Genomic DNA, 21,485 nt, shown 5'->3' with positions numbered 1-21,485 from the left:
TTTACTATACATATGTTTTCATGGTTCTCTCTGTAAATAGAGAACTCCAATTAGTCTGCATGTCAAAAAAAGATCCTCCCCTATCTGTCTATAATATCCTCTAATGTACTTGTAAAGATTAATCATGTCCCCCTCACAAGCCTAATCTCAAGAGAAAATAACCCAACCGACAGTTTACCATTATAATTTATCCCCTTTACCAGTCTTGTTGCACCCCTCTGCACTCTCTTTGGCTCATTAATATCCTTTTTAAGGACGTGAGCCCAAAACTGCACTGCATACTCAATTACCAAGGACCTATAAAGAGACAAAATAATGTTTTCATCCCTCAAGTTAATGTTCTTTTTATGCAAGACAGCACTTTATTTGCATTAGTAGCCAAAGAATGGCACTGCCTGGAATTAGACAACTTGTTATCTACAAAAATCCCCCAGATCCTTCTCCATTAAGGATCCTCCCAACACACTACCATTAAGGGGCGTATTTATTATGCTGTGTAAAACTAATTCGCCGAAAAAACGGAGTTAGATCGCCATCTGATATTACGCTGGATATTACGCCATTATTTTCCATAAGTTCCGGTGGAAGAAAAAACGCGTAAAACAATTACGCCGATTTTACGCCGTTTTTACGCGGCGAAGCCTGGCGATGTGTGACGAATTTTCTCGCCGTTTTTTACACAGCATAATAAATATGCCCCTTAGTGTATAACTTGAATTTGTTATTTCTCTCAAAGTACATAACCTTGCACTTAACAGCATTAAAGCTGATTTGCCAGTTTGCTGCACAGATTTCAAATGTTGTCAAGTTTAGTCATGAAGTGAACAAATTAGGAACAGGCCTTTTATAGTGTTTATCACAAAGAACATATTATTTTTTTTTTTTTACTGAAGGTCGCCAATAACATTCTAAATAATAACTGGTTCCAGGAAAGTTTGTAAAGTTTTGATCTAGAAAGAACTAACCATTATGTCAGTTTTAAGACACTGTTGCTCAGTTGAATGTGCAGTAGATTTTTTCTGTATCCTACATTTGTTTCTTTATTAAAATTAATGATTTCTTAAACTTCTGTGTTGTCAGGATTTGAAACCGCAAGATCATTGGCCCTACATGGTACACTTGTCATTCTGGCTTGCAGAAATTTGCAAAAGGGAAATGAAGCCAAGCATAAAATTTTGGAAGAGTGGGTAAGTCTGCAACATTTTGTAATTGTTTAATCATAAGAAAAGCTTTCCATTGCCTGGATTTTTAGCTAGTGAAGTCTCTTTTTTATTTAATACAAATTAGTACATTAACATTTGCCTTGGGGTAGGAGTTGGCTTATTCTTGAGTGCTTTGGAGACAGTGACCATTGTGCATTTGAGCTCTCGACATGGTCTTTGCTAGTGGAGTCTGTAATCTAGCTGATCCTAGTGGAGTTAATGATATCCCATTCTCAACAATGAATTCGCATTAACCCCTTTCTTTAATTACTATTGTCAGTTTGTACTTGGCATTACTAAGTATTTCTATATAATCACTTTATTTTCTAAAGTTTCTCCTATCGACAGATTCTGCTTTGTTCTCGAGAACTTTTATGTTTTGTTCTCCTCAAATGTTCCTGTCAACTTTGGCTTGGGATAGGTAACCTAAATGACTAATAAGAATGGCATCATTTTAGCTATATCATATACCTGTATGTCAGCGGATACACTTCAGTTGTGAGTTTGAACCTTATGCCCAAACCTTTTCCTGCCACAAAAGGGGGATCCATGGCACTGGCGTAAAAATACTAACATTCTGATATGTTAGATTCTACAATTCTGGGTTCTCTTTTGGCTCTCTTTACTGACACTAAACAAGTACAGTATGCAGGAGGATCAAGAAGAAGGCTGAAACTGAAAGGTTTAGTGGACAGTCTCCAGTTATCTGTTGGTTTTATTAGGTATGAGAAAAGAGGTCTGGGTGCACTTCACTATATATGCATGACTTGAAAAAATACAATAAAAAAAAATTTCATCCTTTAAATCAGTACTCAAAAAAAAAAGACACTATTCAGTGATGACAATAATCACTTTTAGGTTTTGCAGCAATATATAATAAGACTGAGAGGATGGCTTCATTTTAGCTCCATTAGATATTTAACCAAGCCAGTTTAGCAACACGGTAATCATAATTATAATTTGTTGCTTATTTACCAATTGATATTAAAAAAGTCTGTACATAGTTCACTTATTCTAAACAATTCTGCACTTTATTGCCAAAGTAAAAGGATTGAAAAGTGTAAACTATTTTTCATGTTTAAATAGTTGAAAAGTCATTTTGGCATTTTACTGCTAATAGATTAGCCACACTAGTGCCACCTATGATGCTACGGAAAGTTTTACCATACCTGAGTAAAAAACCCTAGAAGCTCCTTCCGTTTGTTTAAGATAGCAGCTACCATTTTAGCTTGGTCTCCCATAGCTTCCTGCTGCAGCTCTAGCTGTTGGTAGCTCAGAGCAAACATTCGGATGGGAGGGGGAGTGATTTTTTATGAATTCTTATGGGAGAGGGCGCAGGAGAAGGGAGAGAGCTGCGCAGTCTCCCGCCCTGTGAGAGGAAGTCTGATACCGAAGAACATGTATACACAAAGGAAGACAAGAAATCATGTGTTTCTTTTCATAGAGGACTCAGTGCAGTTTTTCTGTGAGTGCTTATGGCTGTATTTACATAGACATTTCTGATAAAGTTTACCTTTCCTTCTCCTATAAGTAACTTATGGACTCTTAATTAGGTTTACAAGATTCTGTCATCAGAAATTTGTGTTTTAATCTGGAAAAGTATTGTAAAATGCTGTACTGTATTTTCACCTTAAAGGAGAAGGAAAGACATTTTGGCATTTTATTGCCAATAGATTTGCCACATTAGTGCCACCTAGAACACTATATTTATTCTTCAGAAAGCATTGCCATACCTAGAGTAAAGAGCCCTAGAAGCTTTCTCTGTTTGGTTAGGACAGCAGCTACCATTTTAAATAGCTTCCTACTTCTAGCTGTTAGAGCTGAGATCACACATTACTATGGGTGGGGGGGGGAGTTCTTAGCATTCTTAGGGGAGGGGGTAGCAGGAGAAGGGAGAGAGGAGAGAGCTGCGCAGACTCTGGCCACAGGAATTAAGGATGTTTCCGAGAGAGGAAGTCAGACACCCAAACAACATGTTTACAAAAATGGAGACAAGGCATCCTGTGTTTCTTTTGATTGAAGTGCAGCATTTCTGTGAGTGCTTATGGCTATATTTACATAGACCTTTCTGATAAAGCTTACTTAGTTTTTACCTTTCCTTCTTCTTTTACAAATTAGTCTCAAAAGTGCAGTGAGTTCAGTTGTCTCATTCTGTGCCTTTATTTTTAAAGCTTAATTCACTCAAAGGCATAGGTATGCATACTGACAAGTCAGTCCCTCCAGTAAGAGATCCGCTACCGGTGGGCAGGGGTATCTAGCACAAGGCTAATAGAATAGGCGATTTTACTTCTATGGAGTGTTTTTTTCTCTCTTCTTTTACCATTGTGAGGGGAAGGTGGTGGACACCAACAGAAACTGAGACTATTAAATAATGTAAATAATCCGCCTCATCTGGGAAGTTAATACAAGGGTTTAGCATAACTTTTCACCTTCATATAATAGGTCAGAATATTAAGCATGCTGCAAATAAATACATACTGTGAATTTCATTGTAAATCCCTTGTGATGTCTGCACTGTAGGCAAATTAAAACTACACCCATTGATATTTATTCACCTTGCGCACATTAACTTTTTTGAATGATGCCAGTTTCTTTACCTACATCTTGCAGGAAAAGGAATTTGATATCCTTTGGTTGGGTTTACTTGAATAGACAAGAGATTTTAGATGTTTACTGTATTGAATGGCTTTCCTTCCAGCAGAGAAAGTGTTAGTCAGTGTGTGCCAAGGCAGAATGTATAGAGTCCCTTGAAGGCACCAGGTGGCTGTCGTATCACAAACACATTTTTGCAGATCTCCGGCTATAAGTGGTAGCAGATTGCCTTGTGGCTTTCGTTGCTTAAAAGCTCTGCATAACTTCACCACTTGCCATCTCTAAAGATTTTGGGACAAAAAAAAATGGCATGTGCTCATTGACAAACAGAAGAAAGGCTTTTGCTGTATCTTTGTAATGACTTTGTTGTTGTTTATTGAGAGGGGCTAATTAACTTTGATTATTGCACTAATATTATGGCACTTTGACAGTGCTTCAGATTTATGAGTCTGAGAAAATAAACAAATGAAATGCAGGTGCTGGAGCAGAAAGAATAAGTTATTACTGAACTTTGATTACTTGCTCTGTATAGCCAGGAGAGAATTAGTTGATTAATTACAGGATGCCTGAAATTTACATTATACTTTATGTAAAAAATATGGATTCAGGGCTGTTGCTAAAAAAACCCAACATCTGGGTAAGTTTGATTGCTCTCATTATATCTTTATTTATTGGTAATCATAAAAAACCTTAGCAGCAGTAGAGTCAGTCAAAAAAATGATAAGCTAACATTCACCATTCTGGAAAAATTGTAACTGTGCAACAATGGCAATGCTACTTTAAAGGTAACCAACTTTGCAATATAATTTGCATATTTATTGTTATGGCAAACAAAGTACATCTGCCCCACAATAAGAAAATATAGTGTAACTGCTAATAAGGTGGACAGGGCAAGCATTGATGCCTACAAATACTTCTTATTTTTCTATTCTTGATCTGTCCTCTCCCAGAGGCAATGTACTTGCTCAGTGTGTTTGATAGGTAAGCACCTACTAACATGGTGAAATTTAGAGTAACCTTCTAAATTGCTTTATATTTTTATTATACTTTAGTTTGTGGCTATTTGTTTATTGTAAATGCAGGAGGTATGTGGTGATCTTGTCCTTGTGCTGTATAAGGAGCTGTAATCATTATTCCACCATGGCTTCATGGGTTTCACGGTATAATCAGAGGGACACTGTGTAGAACAGAACAGCTCAAAACCCAGCAGTTGGGGAAATGGATACAACTACAGTAGGTTTTCTTATACTACATGGAAGATATGAGGATCTAGGACCATTAAGTATAACTGTCACTACCTCTGTATGTATCTAAGTTGAGTGGATAGGTGAGAGGATCCACAGTGGCTCTGTGTATGAATCAGGCAATTAAAGCAATAAACTCATACAAAAACATGATGTGAATGTAATATATGTGTAAAAATAGTAAGTATACTATTTTGTGCAATGCATTTCACGAGTTCTTTCTTATTTGACTATGAACTATCAATAAACTGAATTTTAGAAAGGCATTGGAGCCAATGTATTAAGGATTGGTAAATTTTATGTTATTACATGGTATATTTTTGGATTCAGTTGCTTATTTTCATGCCAGAAGGATTTGTTTCACAGAGGAACATAATTTTTCAAATCCTACCTTCTAGCATGAAATTTGAATCTAGGTGTAAGGATTACCTTGGTAGTTTTGACAAAATGACAAAGGTATCTTCTCTGATAAGCATGTCAATTCATATTCTCTGAACAGTATTCTCTCAGAAAACTGTGCAGGATCCCCCACTTCAATATCTGATAAATCTTGCCCATAGTTTCTCTTACAATAATGAAGTTAACTATGAAGAGGTGAATAGGGCATTATCAGACTGATTATCAATATATATATATAGTATTATATCATTTGGGACATATATTGTCTCTAGCTTTTCTACAAAGATCCTTCTTTTGCATACACGATACTTTGAAGTGTAATATTTTTTTTTAATTCTAATTTTGTTGTTTTAGCACCATTTTTTCACAGAAAACCCAAAGATTAAAGGAAGAGCTTTTTGTAATCATTAATATAACCTCATAATAAATAGCCAAAGTTGTTATGCTGTTTTGCATTAGAAAACATGTAATTGCTTGTTATGATGGCAAAATGAATTTGTTGTACAGTACACCCATCCCCCATTTTCTTTATTATTAAAGGGGTGGTTCACTTTTCAATTACCTTTTAGTATGATGTAGGCAGTTATAGTCTGGGACAATTTGCAGTTGTTGTTAATTTTTTTTTTTTTTTTGTGGTTTTTAGATTATTTCCCGTATTGTTCAGTAACCCCCTTGTTTGTTACTTCAGTAACTACCTATTGCTAGGTTCTTATTTACCCTTGCAACCAGACAGTGGCTTGAATGACTGACTGTAAGGTTAATAGAAGAGGAACTAAATAGGAATTTTATAGAAGGTAACCATGACAAGAAAATTGTAGCCTTACAGAAAAATATTGTTTGGCTACTGAGGTTAGTGATCCCCATTTGAAAGTTGGAAAGAGATGATACGTGTGCAGAATGTTGTCAGAAGTAAGGCCCACAGGCTGCATTAGGCCAACTGTTCTTGACTTAACTTATTAAATTAATTTGACTTAATATATTTCTTTAGAATATGGGTCCAAACCAACATAGACGTGTTGTAGCCTCCTTTCTCTATTGCCCTGTGTAGGTGTTAAGCCAGAGGTAATTAGGCCATTCTCTGTACCTGCTATATTTTTTAAAAATGCCTCATGCATGACCAGGTTAAGTAGCAATCTTCAGCTGTTTGATATTTTATGCCCCGAAAAGAGGAAATTAGAATTGTAAAGCTGTGATTTGTTTTAATCACAAAGATATTGTCTAACATAAATCTCATCTTGAGTAGTGGAAAAGCCCTCAAGCAGCCAAGGGAAAATATCAATACTTTGTAAAGTAGAAATGATCGTTTCAATACACAACTTAATTGACTTTAAGGCTTAATGAAAAACAGAGCATTGTTATTTGTACACACTTGTGACCGGTATAATCGTACATTCTTTAATAGGAATTAAGGGATTTGAAATACATAATTTTTAGCATTTTCCATTCTAAATTCAAATTTTATTTATTTATTTTGTATTTAATTTTGACCTGGCATAATATTTTTCAATTAAAAATTTGCACCTTGCCCCAGGCAAGGGGGAAAGAAGGCCAGGAAACAGCAAATACAAGTATAGGGAAGGTAAAATTATTTTATTTAAACTTATGGTTTATCTACTCTCTGCAACACTATTAATGGGATAATGTGGGCAGTTGCCAGTAAAGGTGGAGCTACATCTGGGTTTCTTGCAGCTTCAATAATATCCACATGGAGGAATTGTTAAAATCTTCTCTGTTTCACATTGCGATCTAAACATATGGCATGAATTTTCTGCTCTCATTATAGATGCCGAGAGAAGGCAAAGACAAATATTTATACTACATTCATGTTTTACAGTAAAAACACTGTTCGGCTTGTTTATACAGTTTCAATGTTATAATTTTTATGGTCTGTTTAGAAACCACTGTAAACCTGGATCTAAATCATAAAGGAGATTTGTTCTTTTAAAAGAAAAGATATAGAGCATCAGTCCAAAGTCTGCAAGCTACATTCAGTGCATGTCTATATTCAAACATACCCCAGAGCAGTTCATTTAGATTTATTTTGATTATACAAATGAAAAACTTGGCATCTTAAATTAATTAAAGTTATTTTATTAAGCAGATTGTCACATAATCATTCTGTTGAGACTGGCAGAGTGGAACCATTCATTTTTTTGACAACTGTGCAGTTCTGTAATGTTTCAGATATTGTTTCACATATAATTAATCCTTTCCTTAATAGTTTCTATTTGCTACAGTTGTTTACTTCTTTCTGCAGAATTATCAGTAAATACAATAAGTGGACACCTTTTATGTCATAAAAAAAGTAAAATTTTCTAGGTGATAAGCTGAATTTTTAGTAAAGTAGCTAGAGACACGTGAAAAAAGTGATTAATGAACAACATATTTTCCCATAGCATTTTCAAATGAATGCTTACTTTTACAGGAGTTTTTACACAGAAGTATGCGGTTGCTGAAAATCAATGCACAGTTTGATAAGTACACCATTTTTTTTACATAGAGTTGCCTGGTGATGTATGTTGTTTCCCATGATTAATAGGCCCCTATGTGTGTAAGTTCTCAGTAAAGAAGAGCCCAGGACATGCTGAAGTGCACAACCCTCCCCTTATCAAGCTGAATCGGCAAGGTCTGGGTTACAATGCAGAAGGTGAGCGTATGTGGCAGTTCAGTTATTTGCTGCCTTTTTTGGGTTTCTTGGGAATTAACTTAAAGGTTCAGTGTAAATGAATGCAGTGAATTGGGTTGCGTTGAATATACCATCCTATGAATATTTTCATTTACAGTACAGTATACTTAAAAGGATGTTGTTATGACTTGTGTGAGGTATGGGACCTGTTGTCAAGAATGTTCTGGACTTAGGATTTTCCAAAAGAAGTCTTTGTAAAATTTAGATCTCCATACCTTGTCTACTAAAAATTATTTTAAACCTAAATTTAACCCACAAGAATTGTTTTGCGTCCAATAAGAATGAGTCTTTGGGAAATGGTCTTCCAATAATTCAGAGTTTTCTGGATCATGGTTTACAGATAACAGATCCCATATATGTACTAATACAGCTTTTGCTTAACATTTATGCTGGTCTGTAACACCAGTCCAATATGCAGTCATTTAACCTCTTTGCTTACTGTTCGCAACATGGTGTAGATAAAAGAAAACTGAGAAACTTTAAATCTAAATTGTTGGCAGTCAGAGATTACAATCTATGTCAGTCAATACAGTTTAAATGCAAAGAGAGTCTTTTAGAAATCTTAAGGTGGCCACACACGTGGCGATCTGAGGATGTTTTATGCGACCATCGGTCGCACAAACATCGTCAGATCCGCCACACGCCGTCAGGGCTGAAACAGGCAGATAAGGAGGTAGAAACAATAGGATTTCTACCTCCTTCTGCCGATTCAGCCCTGACGGCAGATTTTGGTCAGACGCCTTCTATGGCGCCCGATCAAAATCTTTTAACCGGTCCGATCGGCTTCCTGCGATATCGGTCGACTCGCCGACATGCCATACACGCACCGAATATAGTACGAAATGAGGTTTCATACGATAGTATCGGTGCGCGTATGGCCAGCTTTACTCTATAATTGGCAGATGTATATGGGTGTTTTATTTATTCTTATTTTAACAATACAGGTGGTATATTACTATTATAATTACTTACACAGAGCGTACAGATCCACATCCTGGCTCTAGGTATTTCATTACATTCATAATACACACAAACAGCAAGCAATCCTATTATTTTAATAACCATTCTGGAGGAGAAAACTGAAATTAGATTGTTATAAATATCACACCTCCCACCCATAATATTGTTCACAGAGCAACTGTATAATAAATTTTACTAATGAGGAAGGTGAGCTGGGTTTATGGTAAATACTACGCTAAATGTTTACTGTACGTTTAATATTGTACATGACTCCCTTTATAATTCTGCTTATCTGTTCATTTAAATTCCCTAATGGTAAAATAAAATAACCCCCTAAAGAGAATAATTACTGTTGTGCTCCTTAACCAAGGCTGTCTTAGCAAAGAGAAGTCTGAGTTGCTTTCTAAAGAAGGCATTTTGAATAAAAAATGCAAATAAGCTTCATTGTAACTACATTAATTACCCACCTAGCCCCCTATTACCATGTTTGTATTGTTTGCAAAGTCTATTTACCGTTGTGTGGAAATTAACATTACTGGACCTAAGAAAAGACTGTAGTTCGTGGGCTGTGCTTTGGAACCAATTAGGGTGAACCTTGTGTCTGTGAAGACTCGGGGGGGAAAGCACAGCCTTGCAATGTCAAATAATAACATTAGCAGAGACTATATGGATACTGTACTTTAATTATTCTATTGGCCCTGTTTTGCTACTGAACTGATTTTCATTGTTCACATTACAAAATCAGTAGGCACAAAAGATCCAGCTAACTATTCAAAAGACTCAGTTTTTCTTGTAGATGAATACTTAATGAAAGAGCATTCAGATGGTGTGTACACCTATTATACTTAAAATTAGGAGGCACACAAGATGATACATTATGTGCAAGATATTAGAATTCTCAATGTTTTCATTTTTAGGTGATAAGTTGAATGAATAAATATCTGTGTTTGTTTCTGATTTAATAAAAACTTTAAAGGACTTAGTAGCACAAAAAAGAAAGATTTGTATTTTTTAAAATATAATGTAAATCACTGCTCTGTTTTAATTTGATTTCTTCAGAAACACCACTACAGTTTGTATATTATTCTGTATTGCTATGGGGGCAGCAATTCAGGTTGAAATATTTATATAATGAACTGCCCCATCTCTAAACAGTATGATATTGCTAGGCTCACATCTCTTTGTTTTTTAGTAAGGGGCTAGCCCATGGGATTACATGTAGTGGGGCAGTGGGTGCCACATTTCTCAAGCTAGAAAGATCATAACAACTTACAAAATAAAATATTTTGCATTTACAGTTTTAATTATTACAGGGAATTCTCCTACTCTGCTTTGGCTTTGGGTCTGATAGCCCATCCCTTACAAACAAAACCTCAAATAAGATTTACAGTACATTTTTAGTTGGGCTAACTCAGGTCTGCTGCTTCTTCGCTCCCCTAGGAATCACAACCTGTGGGTAACAGTAATAACACAACAGCACATAAAGTTACGCATCTTCTTGTCCCCTGTGTAATGACACAGTACCAGATGCTAAACAGCTATAATTGTGCTGATTACAGGTTCTTGAGAAGGAAAGCACCAAATGGCATGGATGCCCCCAAGTGATTGCCCATTGCAGTAAACATAGTTGACTGTTTAGTTCTGTCCCACGCTTCTCTTTCCTTCTTGCATTCTTGTCTATATTCGCTATGTAGAGAAAGAAAGTTTGCCAGCGCTTAGTTTGCCTTTAAAAATAATTTTTACAAAAAATGAGGTGTTAGTACCACACTTTGGCCAAAATATGTAAGCTCACGTGCCACGTCAAGGCCCCTCATTATATATTGGCTATGTAGCCTATACTTAGGCTTTATTTTCTGTAGTAAGCAAAGTAAGAAATGGCCAGGGTTATTTTTAAAATGTTGAAAAAAAATGCTATAGAATTGTGCTGATACAAAAAACATAGACCCCTTCTAAACATTTTTGTAGTATTGTAGATTGTCTAATCTGCAATCATTGCAGACTTTTTGATAAAGGCCACAAAAATGTAAATATTTAATCACCATCAGTAACATGAGTAACAAGTCTTATTTTCCCCAACTTGCCACAGTCGTTGCTTATGAAATAAAAGGAATTGAAACGACAACCATTATGAAGCCAGACAAACGACTCAAGCAGGATTAACAACAGTTTTTAAGTTTTAGTTCAAAGATCAAGATTTTATTTCAAAGTTTGTTTCATTATAGCAGTCAGCTAAAGAAAAAAAAAATCTTTTTGATTGACTGCCAAACTGTGACCTACTGCTTAGACACAAAAAATATGTAACAAAATCTTAGTCTTCACTAAAGGTCAGTTTATCTACATGTGACGTCAAGCAGGTTAAGTGGCTTGATCAGCTACAGTAACATACAAGCCATCATTTACCACCATGTCATTGTTAAAAAGAACAAGATATTATTTTAATTTTAATCTGCAGTCCAATGTTTTTAAGATTAACACACTACAATGAATCACTTAATGGGCAGACAAGATGGACCTAATGTTTGACTTATTTTGTTCAAAACAATCTAGATCTAATTAGATATGGGACTATATTTTGGCTTACACTATCAAACAGCACCATAAACTGTCAGACCTAGATCAACTACAAGGTCAGATTGCAAGTACATAATGGTCAATATCTAGCATAACAGAAGCCTGACTGCACATATCAGGACACAGCTGAATAATTGCAAAGATAAAAAAGTCTTTTGTGGATTTTTTCTTTTTTTTTAAAGCTACAGTTAAACATGAAGGAGGTAGCATTATGGTTTAGAACCTGCATAAAGTAGATGGAATTCTGAATTCTAAAGCAGCTAACATAATATTCTTCAGTGCCATGCCCTCTGTTATGAGACTTATTGGGCAGTAATTTATGATGCAACAGAATAATGATCCCAAGAATATCAAGTCCTCTCTGAACTGTTTGAAGAAGAATGAAAAATTAAGGAAACAAAATATGATGCCCTTAGTCCCACGGATGTGGTTAGGGCTGAAATGGACAGAATGGTCAAGGCTAAACAGCCAACTAGTCCAGATCATTTCTGGTCACTTTTGCAACGATTTTGGAGTAAACTCTCAGACAATTAACTTGAGTCTTAAAGGAGAAGGAAAGGTTAAAAATTGCCCTCCCCCCAGTGATTGTATTTACTTACCCAGGGTTCTTCTCAGCGAGCACCACAGAGCAATCGTCTTCTTCCACTTCATCTTTCTTCACTACTCCCAGGCCAAAGCATGCTCAGTAAAGTGAAAAAGGCATATTTTTTGGTTAAGGTTCGACCTTTCACTTTCAACCTTATCCTTTAATAGATATACTGATTTTATTCTGCCGTATCATTGCAAAACATGGCCATTTTGATGGATCCCAGTATTTGGCCTGTTTTTTTTTTTGTTTGTTTTTGTTTTACTTTGGTGATGGTTTATTCTATATTTTTTAGAAGTGCAGAAAAGCTTTTGAGTTGCACTAGTTTCTCTTATGTGCCTGCTCTAATTGTATACTCCTTTTAGTTATTGGTGTTTCACTATCAGGGCATAGAGGTGGGGATTTGTATTTAAGTAATTGATTTCTTTTAAATTATATTAGAGTGAGTTACTATAGAGTGGATCATAATGTGCTTATAATTTGAGACCACAATGGAAGTATAAATCTTGTTTTTAAAATGTCCATAAGGAAAACAAAACATGTTGCCTCTCATGGATAGACAACTGCTTAATCAATAAGCAAGAAAAGCTAATTGGATTTCTTCTTTGAAATAGCATTGATGCACACATGAAAAGTAACAAGAAAATAAAAAAAAAAAATAATTTGCTGAAAAGGATTGTCTGTAAATTATCACCATTCATTTTCCTTGTATAACGTACAAGGGCCTTAAAGAGTGAAAATAGAGGTAACCACATCTCTCTTTACAATTCTATAACATTTTAGGGGATTATCATCAAGGGGTGAAAATAGCATAACTCAGACATGTTTAATTCAGCAACCTTTGGAGAGATTGTTCTGTCAGTCACACTGAGCTAAGGCAGTGCAATCCTCCTGTCACCTAAGGGCAATGGCACATGGTAAGATTTGTAGCCCATGGTTAAATCTGTGCTACCGTAGGCGACACAACTCCTGAAAATCATTTGCCAAAGCACAACAGTAGAATCTCAGCAAGTAAAACATTACTCATGGTGATCTGGCTTAATCACAGGAAATGCTTTCGCATTTGCATGATTTCACTAGCTTGCTGTATGTACCATTCCAGGCTGTATGAGGACTGTGCATGAGACACAGATCCATGATAGCATGATAGCCAGCACAATAGACAGATCCAATGCTTCTTGAATTTTTGAACACTCTGATAAAGTCTTGGCTGGGGGTAGGTTAGCGGGATTTTTTAAAAGTAATGTGGTCCTCCTGAGTAGTGTAGTGATACTGATAAGATGATACAAGAAATACACAATGTTTCACAAATATCACCTTATACTGTTCTTTTCAACATTCAGCTGCCTGAATGTATTTTTACTGTTCTGTCAAGAGGACAACAGCTTATCACTGGTCAATGGTTTAGTGGCTGGCTTAGTCATTTTTGCCAATAAGAGGAGATTCATCTTGATATCAGAATATGATAAGAGTATAAGAAAGCAAGCCAGCAGTTTCCACATATCCAGAGAGATGCTATTCTACTTTTATGAGCAATAAGATGTAAACTAGCCATCTCTCAGGCATAGGACCAGTATATAATATATGTTTATAAAGGTATGGGATCCTATATCTGTAAACTCGGTATCCACAAAGCCCCAAATAACAGAAAGGCCACAAAGTCCATTTTATGCAAGTAATTAAATTTTTTTTTCCGATATAATAATAAATAATGGTAACTAAGCTGTAGGAATCCATATTGGTGGCTTAACAATCCTATTGAGTTTATTTAATGTCTAAATTAGTTTTAGCTCACTTAAGGTATGGAAATCCAAATTATGGAAAGATGCCTTATCCAGAGCATTCCAAGGTCCCAAGCATTCCATATAATAGATCCTATACATGTTAGATTTATTTACCTCGGCTTGGCAGTGCGTAGTAAGTGGTAGCTGTAAAAATTATATCTTTACCCAGTATAAACTTTTAACCATTTTGTCACATTTTGACAGAAATCTTTACCAGGGTGATGGGTTTATTTATGAATGCTTACTACAGTATTCAAAGTAAATTTATCCCAGTACTGCTCATTTCATGCTGGGCTGAGGATCAAGATGAAAGAAAAATTAAATTATATATTGAAGAGATGTTAATTGAAATACACTGCATTTAACAAGGGAGCTTCAGATGCAGACATTCAATATTGCAGAGAATTTTTAATGTGCTCTATCACACAGTTGTCGATGTGTATTGACATACACACAGAGAATGTTTGTTTGTACGACACAGGCCTACAAACTTTTCATTTCCAGTCTTTTCCTCCACTGGGCCTGGTAAAATCAGATAGCTATCAAACAAGATGTTAGTAAACAGAAACAGATCTATCTAATGAAATGATTTGGATTTTTTTTTTTTTTAAGGGACTGGTAGTCGAGGACTATGTCTTTCCATATTACATTCATATACAATCAAATTAAGTTCATAGCTTCACAGAAAATAGACTGATGATCAATCATCTTGGTTGCTGTTAAAGACTCATTTAAAATGTTGGTTCTTTCCAGATAAAACTGGAAAAAAAATGGCCCATCAAAATGTTTTCAATATAAATTTTATCTCCATTTCCTAAGGCTGTGTTAATTTCTTTTTGCAGTTAATCTATTGAACTGCTAAAATTTTATACATTTACCACTAAGCGTTCTTTAAAAGCTAAATTATTTAAAGACATCTGAGGTAGAGGGTTTAGATGATGTTCATTATTAAACGACTTTTTAAATAATATCTACAATTCATTTTCTTTAGTGATAAGGATGAAATAACTAGAGGCATTTCTAGCATTTAAACAGATTTGAGGCTTTGATATTTTAGATACAGCTCTGAAAAGCTCTGCTGACTATTAGTAGGATAGCTTAAGCATAAAAAGCAGCTTATTGTAGTTCAAAACTGCTGGTTTTTAAGGAGGTGAATTAAAAATTAAACTTTTAACTTCCAAATTCCACCTGATTGTTCCTTTTACATATTAAATATAGATCTTTAAATCTCAGATATTAGTGGAAGAATAATTCTTTGTGTTCATCAAATTGGTTGTGATAATTAACCTAATTCTGCCTTTCAAATAGGAAATCCGTTGAAAAATGAACCAATAAATTGATAAAATGACTGTTAAATCAATTTTTATAAAGAACCTTTACTTTTCTTACACAAAATGTAATCTTTAATTCTTCACCAATATGGAACATCCATACCTCATATGATTTAATTAAACAGTAATTATAACTCTTTCTTGCAGAATTGGGCTTAGTACGGTGTAATTTCTCTGTATAGACTATAAAGAAAGCAAGAGTGTTGGACCTGCTATGGAGAGGTCACGTGCTAGTTTTTACTGGGGTATTTTGATGCTTTCAAATGATCTGTATCTCTAGTGATTGCTCTAAATAAATGTCTTGAGTTTCTGAAGCACACGTTTATTCCTTGTATTTGGTATAATAAGACTGAAAGGCTAATGAATGAGATAAGGAGATATTTATATTTATTCTTACTCTGGTGTTTCAGAGATGCTTAGTTTAACTACTATTCTTGGTTAAGCCAAACAAGCATTCCGTCATCTTTAATGACTTTGGAGTCACAGTTTTATTAAAGTATAAAAATGTAGTGTTTTATATTGAGTAGAACAGTATTGTGGTGGGTCCAAATGACATTGCTGTTACATATAGGGCCCACATATATGCTTATAATAACCTAAACCTTATCTTTAAAGAAGAAAACAATTACTGAAATGCTGCTTAGAAATCAACTGTATTTTTCATTTAAAAATAGTGCTAGGCCATATATTTAGTTCTGCAATCCACAGCAAGTCTTTGCTGTATTAAGTAAAAGGGATAGCACAAGTCCCATAATACCATGGTATACATAAATAGTAATATGGCTCTGAGCTGCCCTGCCAGAATTAATCATGGTCTGAAAATGTATGGAATACATGTATGGAATCCGTTATCCGGAAACCCGATATCCAGAAAGCTCCAAAGCTTGTCTCCCATAGACTCCATTATAAGCAAATAATTCAGATTTTTAAAATTAATTTCCTTTTTCTCTGTAAAAATAAAACAGTACCTTGCATTTGATCCCAACTAAGATATAATTAATCCTTACTGGATGCAAACTAATCCTATTGGGTTAAATTACTGTTTTATTGATTTTTTAGTAGACTTAAGGTATGAAGATCCAAATTACAGAAAGACCCCTTATCCAGAATACCCTTGGTCCCGAGCATTCTGGATAAAGGGTCCTATACTTGTATTTGCTTTCTATCTTATACAATGTTCTGCTGTTGATAGGCAGGGCTGCTATCAGAAATCTGGGGCCCTTTACAGATTAGTTGTTTAAAACACAAGAACACGTGTGTAGTACCAACATTTTGGCCACTCCCTTACGAGCTACACAAAAGATTAACTAGCAGGCAGGTTTTTCTAGGACAAAGGGTTGACTGTGATGGATGGAGTTTTTAGATTTCAGTATGAAGGAAAGCTTATTATGCAGTTTCATACCAATAGATTAGCCACATATAGTGCTAGCTAGAATGCTATTCTGTAGAAGGCTTAACCATAGTTAACAGCCCTAGAAAAGCCTTGTGTTTATTTAAGATAGCAGCTGCCATTTTGGCTTGGTCTCAGAAACTTCCGTGCTGGTAGCTCAGATTACAGCAGAGAGGGGAGGGGGGAGGACAGATAATGAATAGGGAGAGGAGCAAAGTGAGCAGACTTGCGCCTTGCTCAGAGGGTTTTTGAGAGAAGAAAGTCTGTTACTGAAGAACATTTTGTGTACACAAAAGAAGAGAAGAAATCCTGTGTCTGTTTCTGTGAGTGTTTATGGCTGTGTTTACATAGACCTTTCTGATAAAACGTACTTAGTTTTAACCTTTTCTTCTCCTTTAAGTAAGTTTCTATGTATGCAACTTCTAGAAGTTTTTTTTTACGTAAGTTTAACATTTGTAGGTAAGTTGCCAGTGTTAATGTATTTGCAGTACCTGACCAAGCCCATACTGGGGTCAAAATTACTATAACTCTGGCAACTCTCCCCCCAGTACCCTGCTTGATAAAGAACCTGGTGGCAGCATTGGACTGGAGTATGCAAGGCACACTGGGGCTACCACCCCAGGTGCCCCCTCTGACCTACCATCCAACTATGCCTGGTGGTAGGTGCTATAGTATTCTGTAAAACCTTTTAAAGGGCAATTTCCACTATGTTCTTAGAACAATGACAGGTTTGTTTGTATCTAGTTTTCTACAATTGCAGAAAACTATCAGATACTCCTTTCACTTCTCCAGCAGAATCCTTCATTGAATTCTGTTTTAATTTTAAAATTTTACATGGGGCTAGCCATATTCTTAATTTCCTAGGGTGCCACAGCCTTGTGACTTGTGCTCAGTAACTTCAGTAACCATCTACTGCTGTGCAGCAGCCGATTAGCAGAACAATTGGAAGGTGGCAAGATAGCTCCCTCACAGCTATATTGCTTAGGGTGAAAACCCACTGAGCAACTAGTAGCAGCTACTTTTTTATGGCAACTAAACTCCAGAAAATACCATTCCATAGACAAAACTGAGAATTCTTCCTGGAAAAACACGTAGAGACAATTAACAGTAAATGATCATCTTTGTCTATTTTAGTAGCCACGACAAGTAGCTGCTACATAGTAGTTCTATGTGTCTTCACCCTTAGGGCTCTGGCACATGATTTACATCTCGCCGGTGGGATGGCATTTCGGGGAGATTAGTCGCCCGCGACAAGTTAGATTTGTGGCGTGCGACTATTCTCCCCGTGTGCCAGAGCCCTTAAAGTGGTAGATATCAGAATAGCACTCAATAGTAAAAAATCCAAGTCCAGCTTGGGACTCTTACAGTTACATGGGAGTAGGAGAAGCATAAGATTATCTGAAAGCAGTTCTAATGTGTAGCATTAGCTCTTTCTGAAAGCTCAGACTGGTACAATGCATATTGTATACTGTAATATTGCAGCTAAAAAAATACATTTGTTGGTTCAAGAATACAATTTTAAATGGTGTGAATTATTTGCTATGTAAACACAGTAATTTAGAAATAAAAAGTACACCATGAAAATCATGACAGACTCTCTTTAAAGAGGAAGTGTTCGTGCCTCCTTTATGTCTAGCCCCTTGCATTTTTTTTTATTTGAAAAGTATATGCTGTTCAGAAAACTTCCATAGTACTCAGCATAAGACTGTTAGCACTTCTTTCACTGTCTTCTGTGAAAAAAAAGTTAAAAAGCATACTGTAGTTCAATTAAAATGAAATGAAAGAAGCCTTTTATAATGGTATTGTTAGCATAATTAAAATTCAGATTATCTTCCTTCAAAAAATTAATATTTTTTCAATTGAAATGATTAAAACTAAAATGATACATTAGTCACGCACTCAAAATATAATTGAACTAATTAATCTGAATAAGACATAGTGAAAGTATAGCTCCAGCTAATTCAACATATCTGCTTGTTTTCATTTCTTCTTGCAGTGTAATGCACATGGCTATTTCTTTACTTTTGCCAGTTTTTATCTCTAAGTGCTATTGTTCTTTAATAATACATGCATAAAGCAGCTGGTGTGTGCTGGTAAGGTTTTGAGTGTACTACTGTATGGCTTATATTTATAAAATTTATAAAATTATATATACAGTATATATATTTTGGATGCAAAAATACTAATTAGGTTTATTAGTGCAATGCACATGTATTCTGTCATTATTAGATTGATTTGTGCAAAGCATGTGTATCATTTGCTTATTATATCCATTAGTGCAGTGGTTCTCAACCTTCCTAATGCCGCAACACTTTAATACAGTTCCTCATGTTGTGATGACCCCCAACCATAGAGGAGCAGTGTCTCGGTTCCTAAGACCATCGGAAATATGTGTTTTCCGATGGTCTTAGGCGACCCCTGTGAAAGGGTCGTTTGACCCCCAAAGGGGTCCAGAGCCACAGGCTGAGAACCACTGCATTAGAGTATGGATTCTATTCTTGTTAGATTTATTATTGCAAACCATATGTATCTAATCCTTATTAGATTATAAGTGCTAAGTACTTGTATCCTATTTTTGCTATAAATTCACTCAAAAGCATCCTCCTCATATCACTTTTAGATTTGAAAGGCATCTGTAGTATCAGTTCTAGAGATCTCAATAAATATATATATATATATAGTATTCTAATTGTGTCCATTTAAAAAAAAAAAAAAAAATATTACTAACTTGTTTGTGGAGTGGATCTTTCCCTGATATGCCCACCTAAGGCAGGTGGTACCGGACTGATCCGATCGTTTGGCCTAGGGCCAAAAGTAAGCCACATTTGCAACCCTAAAATACATTGGTTTATAAAACTTTACTCCAGTGATCAAAGGCTTGGGTAGCACCTGTATAATACAAAACACAAGCCATTATTTAATGTGCAACATTGATGACTGATCAGCTCAGCTTTTGTTTTTGTTTTTTTTTTTTCTTCTAATATGCCATAAAACTTTAAAACTGCTTCCAATAAAACAGACACATCACACAAGCTTAATTATTTTCTCTGGGGATGGCGGAGGGTAACACTACTTGCATTTGATGCTAAAAGTGAAATGCCTTTGCTTGTATAAATAAATTGTATAAATTATTTTTGTTATGCTTCATTGACTCAGGATTGAATGCAAACTGGATGTATGTAACCTAGCTAGGGAGCAATGAAATAACAAAAAAAAAAAAAAACACAGAGATAGAAGGCACTGTTTATTAAACACATCCAGGGGTGTTTGTTAATGGTTATATGTTAATAGGTTTCTCCGTCGGATGTATTTCAAGCTCTTCAGGTAAATGTATTGAATGCCCTATACGGAGCAGTCAGACAGAACAAAAAAGAAAAAAAAAGAGTTCCTTTGCTACTCTATGTCTTACGTCCCTGCATTAGGTGATATTTTTTTTAAATGTGAGAAGGCCTACATAATGCACATCCTGATAACGACAACAAATCTAATCTAAAGTGACAACTGGGAGAATCTCCCAGACATATCCCTCTTTAATGCAACACGACTTTAAATTGATGCAGCCCCACAGTGATTGAAAAACTCTCACAGCTTGTCTCCCATGATTACATTTCTGATCTGTACAACTTAATATTTTAACTCAGTGTGCTTTGGGGTTTACAAATGATTAGGTTCTTTTTTCTCAAAAAGAGATATATTAGTGTAAATGCTTTTTACACTAAAGCAGACAGGGTGCTTGACCAGCCACAGAGGGTGTAATCCTGTAGAATTATTATTATTGTATTTACTAGGAATTCTAAACTTGAGGACCTAATGCTGTTTTAAAACTTCAAATCCCAGCATCCTCCAGCAGAATAAGTGTATCAGACTCAGTGTTTCAGATTTACATTTCTTCCTAGTTTTAGGTTTCCAGCCTTCTGCTGCACAGTTCTAGACTCCGAACGTATGTAATAAATTGACTTTTTATATAATTACACAAACCCTTTTTGAATTTAGTCATATTATATTGTGTTTTACTCTTTCCGGTCCACTAGCAGTGAATGGCTGTTTCATCTACAGTATTTTATTTTAAATGGAGACAATATCCTGCCCTAGGCCTATATGTAATTATAGAATAATAAATTCAGTGATCTATTTGGCCGTATTACAGCTTCTTATTTCAGCATTATTGCTAAAAACAATATGCAGTTGACCTTAGAAGTACTTCTTTCAAAAATTAGCATATATTGAAGAACTGAAAGTTGCAAACAAAGGAAGGTTTCACCTGTTTGATCACTCTTCTTCTATATTTTAAAGAGGATACCCCAGAGGTCTGAAAGCCTTTTAGGAGGGGCTGTGAATATTGCTTATCTCTGCTGCTAAGCAACACTAAGCACTGCAGAATGGTGCACAAAGCAGTTGAACACATTCTGCCAAATTGGCAGAGGTATCAGCTTTGATGAATGTGTCAATTCATTGGACAGGGGTGGTTTGATAACATTTTTGAAATAGACCAAATTTCTTGGAATCCTTTTGGATGCTCTAGTTTAAGTGTGTACTGCACATGTGCTTATTCCACTTACATATGGACATTACCTTCTATTTGCAAATTCCAACCCTCACCTTTGTTAAGTATTTCTTCAAATTAATTATGGCATTAAGTTCCAGATATACTGTTTTAATGGCCCTTATTGAAAACAGAGATAATATTATGGTAATGTGTGTGGGAAAACCAAATAAGCCTAATCAGCTGATATAAGTGTC

General features: G+C 35.5%; 1 protein-coding gene across 3 annotated transcripts in view; it reads left to right on the top strand.

Moving 5' to 3' along the window:
• wwox (WW domain containing oxidoreductase) overlaps positions 1-21,485 on the top strand; it is a 571,090-nt gene that overhangs the window by 39,997 nt on the left and 509,608 nt on the right. For all 3 annotated transcript variants that reach the window (XM_018093498.2, XM_031900777.1, XM_002935058.5), the window contains one exon: positions 1,081-1,187. In XM_018093498.2, coding sequence (XP_017948987.1) covers positions 1,081-1,187 — 107 coding nt within the window. The remainder of the gene's footprint in view (positions 1-1,080; positions 1,188-21,485) is intronic.

The sequence above is a fragment of the Xenopus tropicalis genome, chromosome 4 (assembly GCF_000004195.4).
Source record: "Xenopus tropicalis strain Nigerian chromosome 4, UCB_Xtro_10.0, whole genome shotgun sequence".
In the NCBI taxonomy this organism is placed as follows: domain Eukaryota; kingdom Metazoa; phylum Chordata; class Amphibia; order Anura; family Pipidae; genus Xenopus; species Xenopus tropicalis.
The sequence above is the reverse complement of the archived record's forward strand: the minus strand, read 5'-3'. Positions and strand labels throughout refer to the sequence as shown.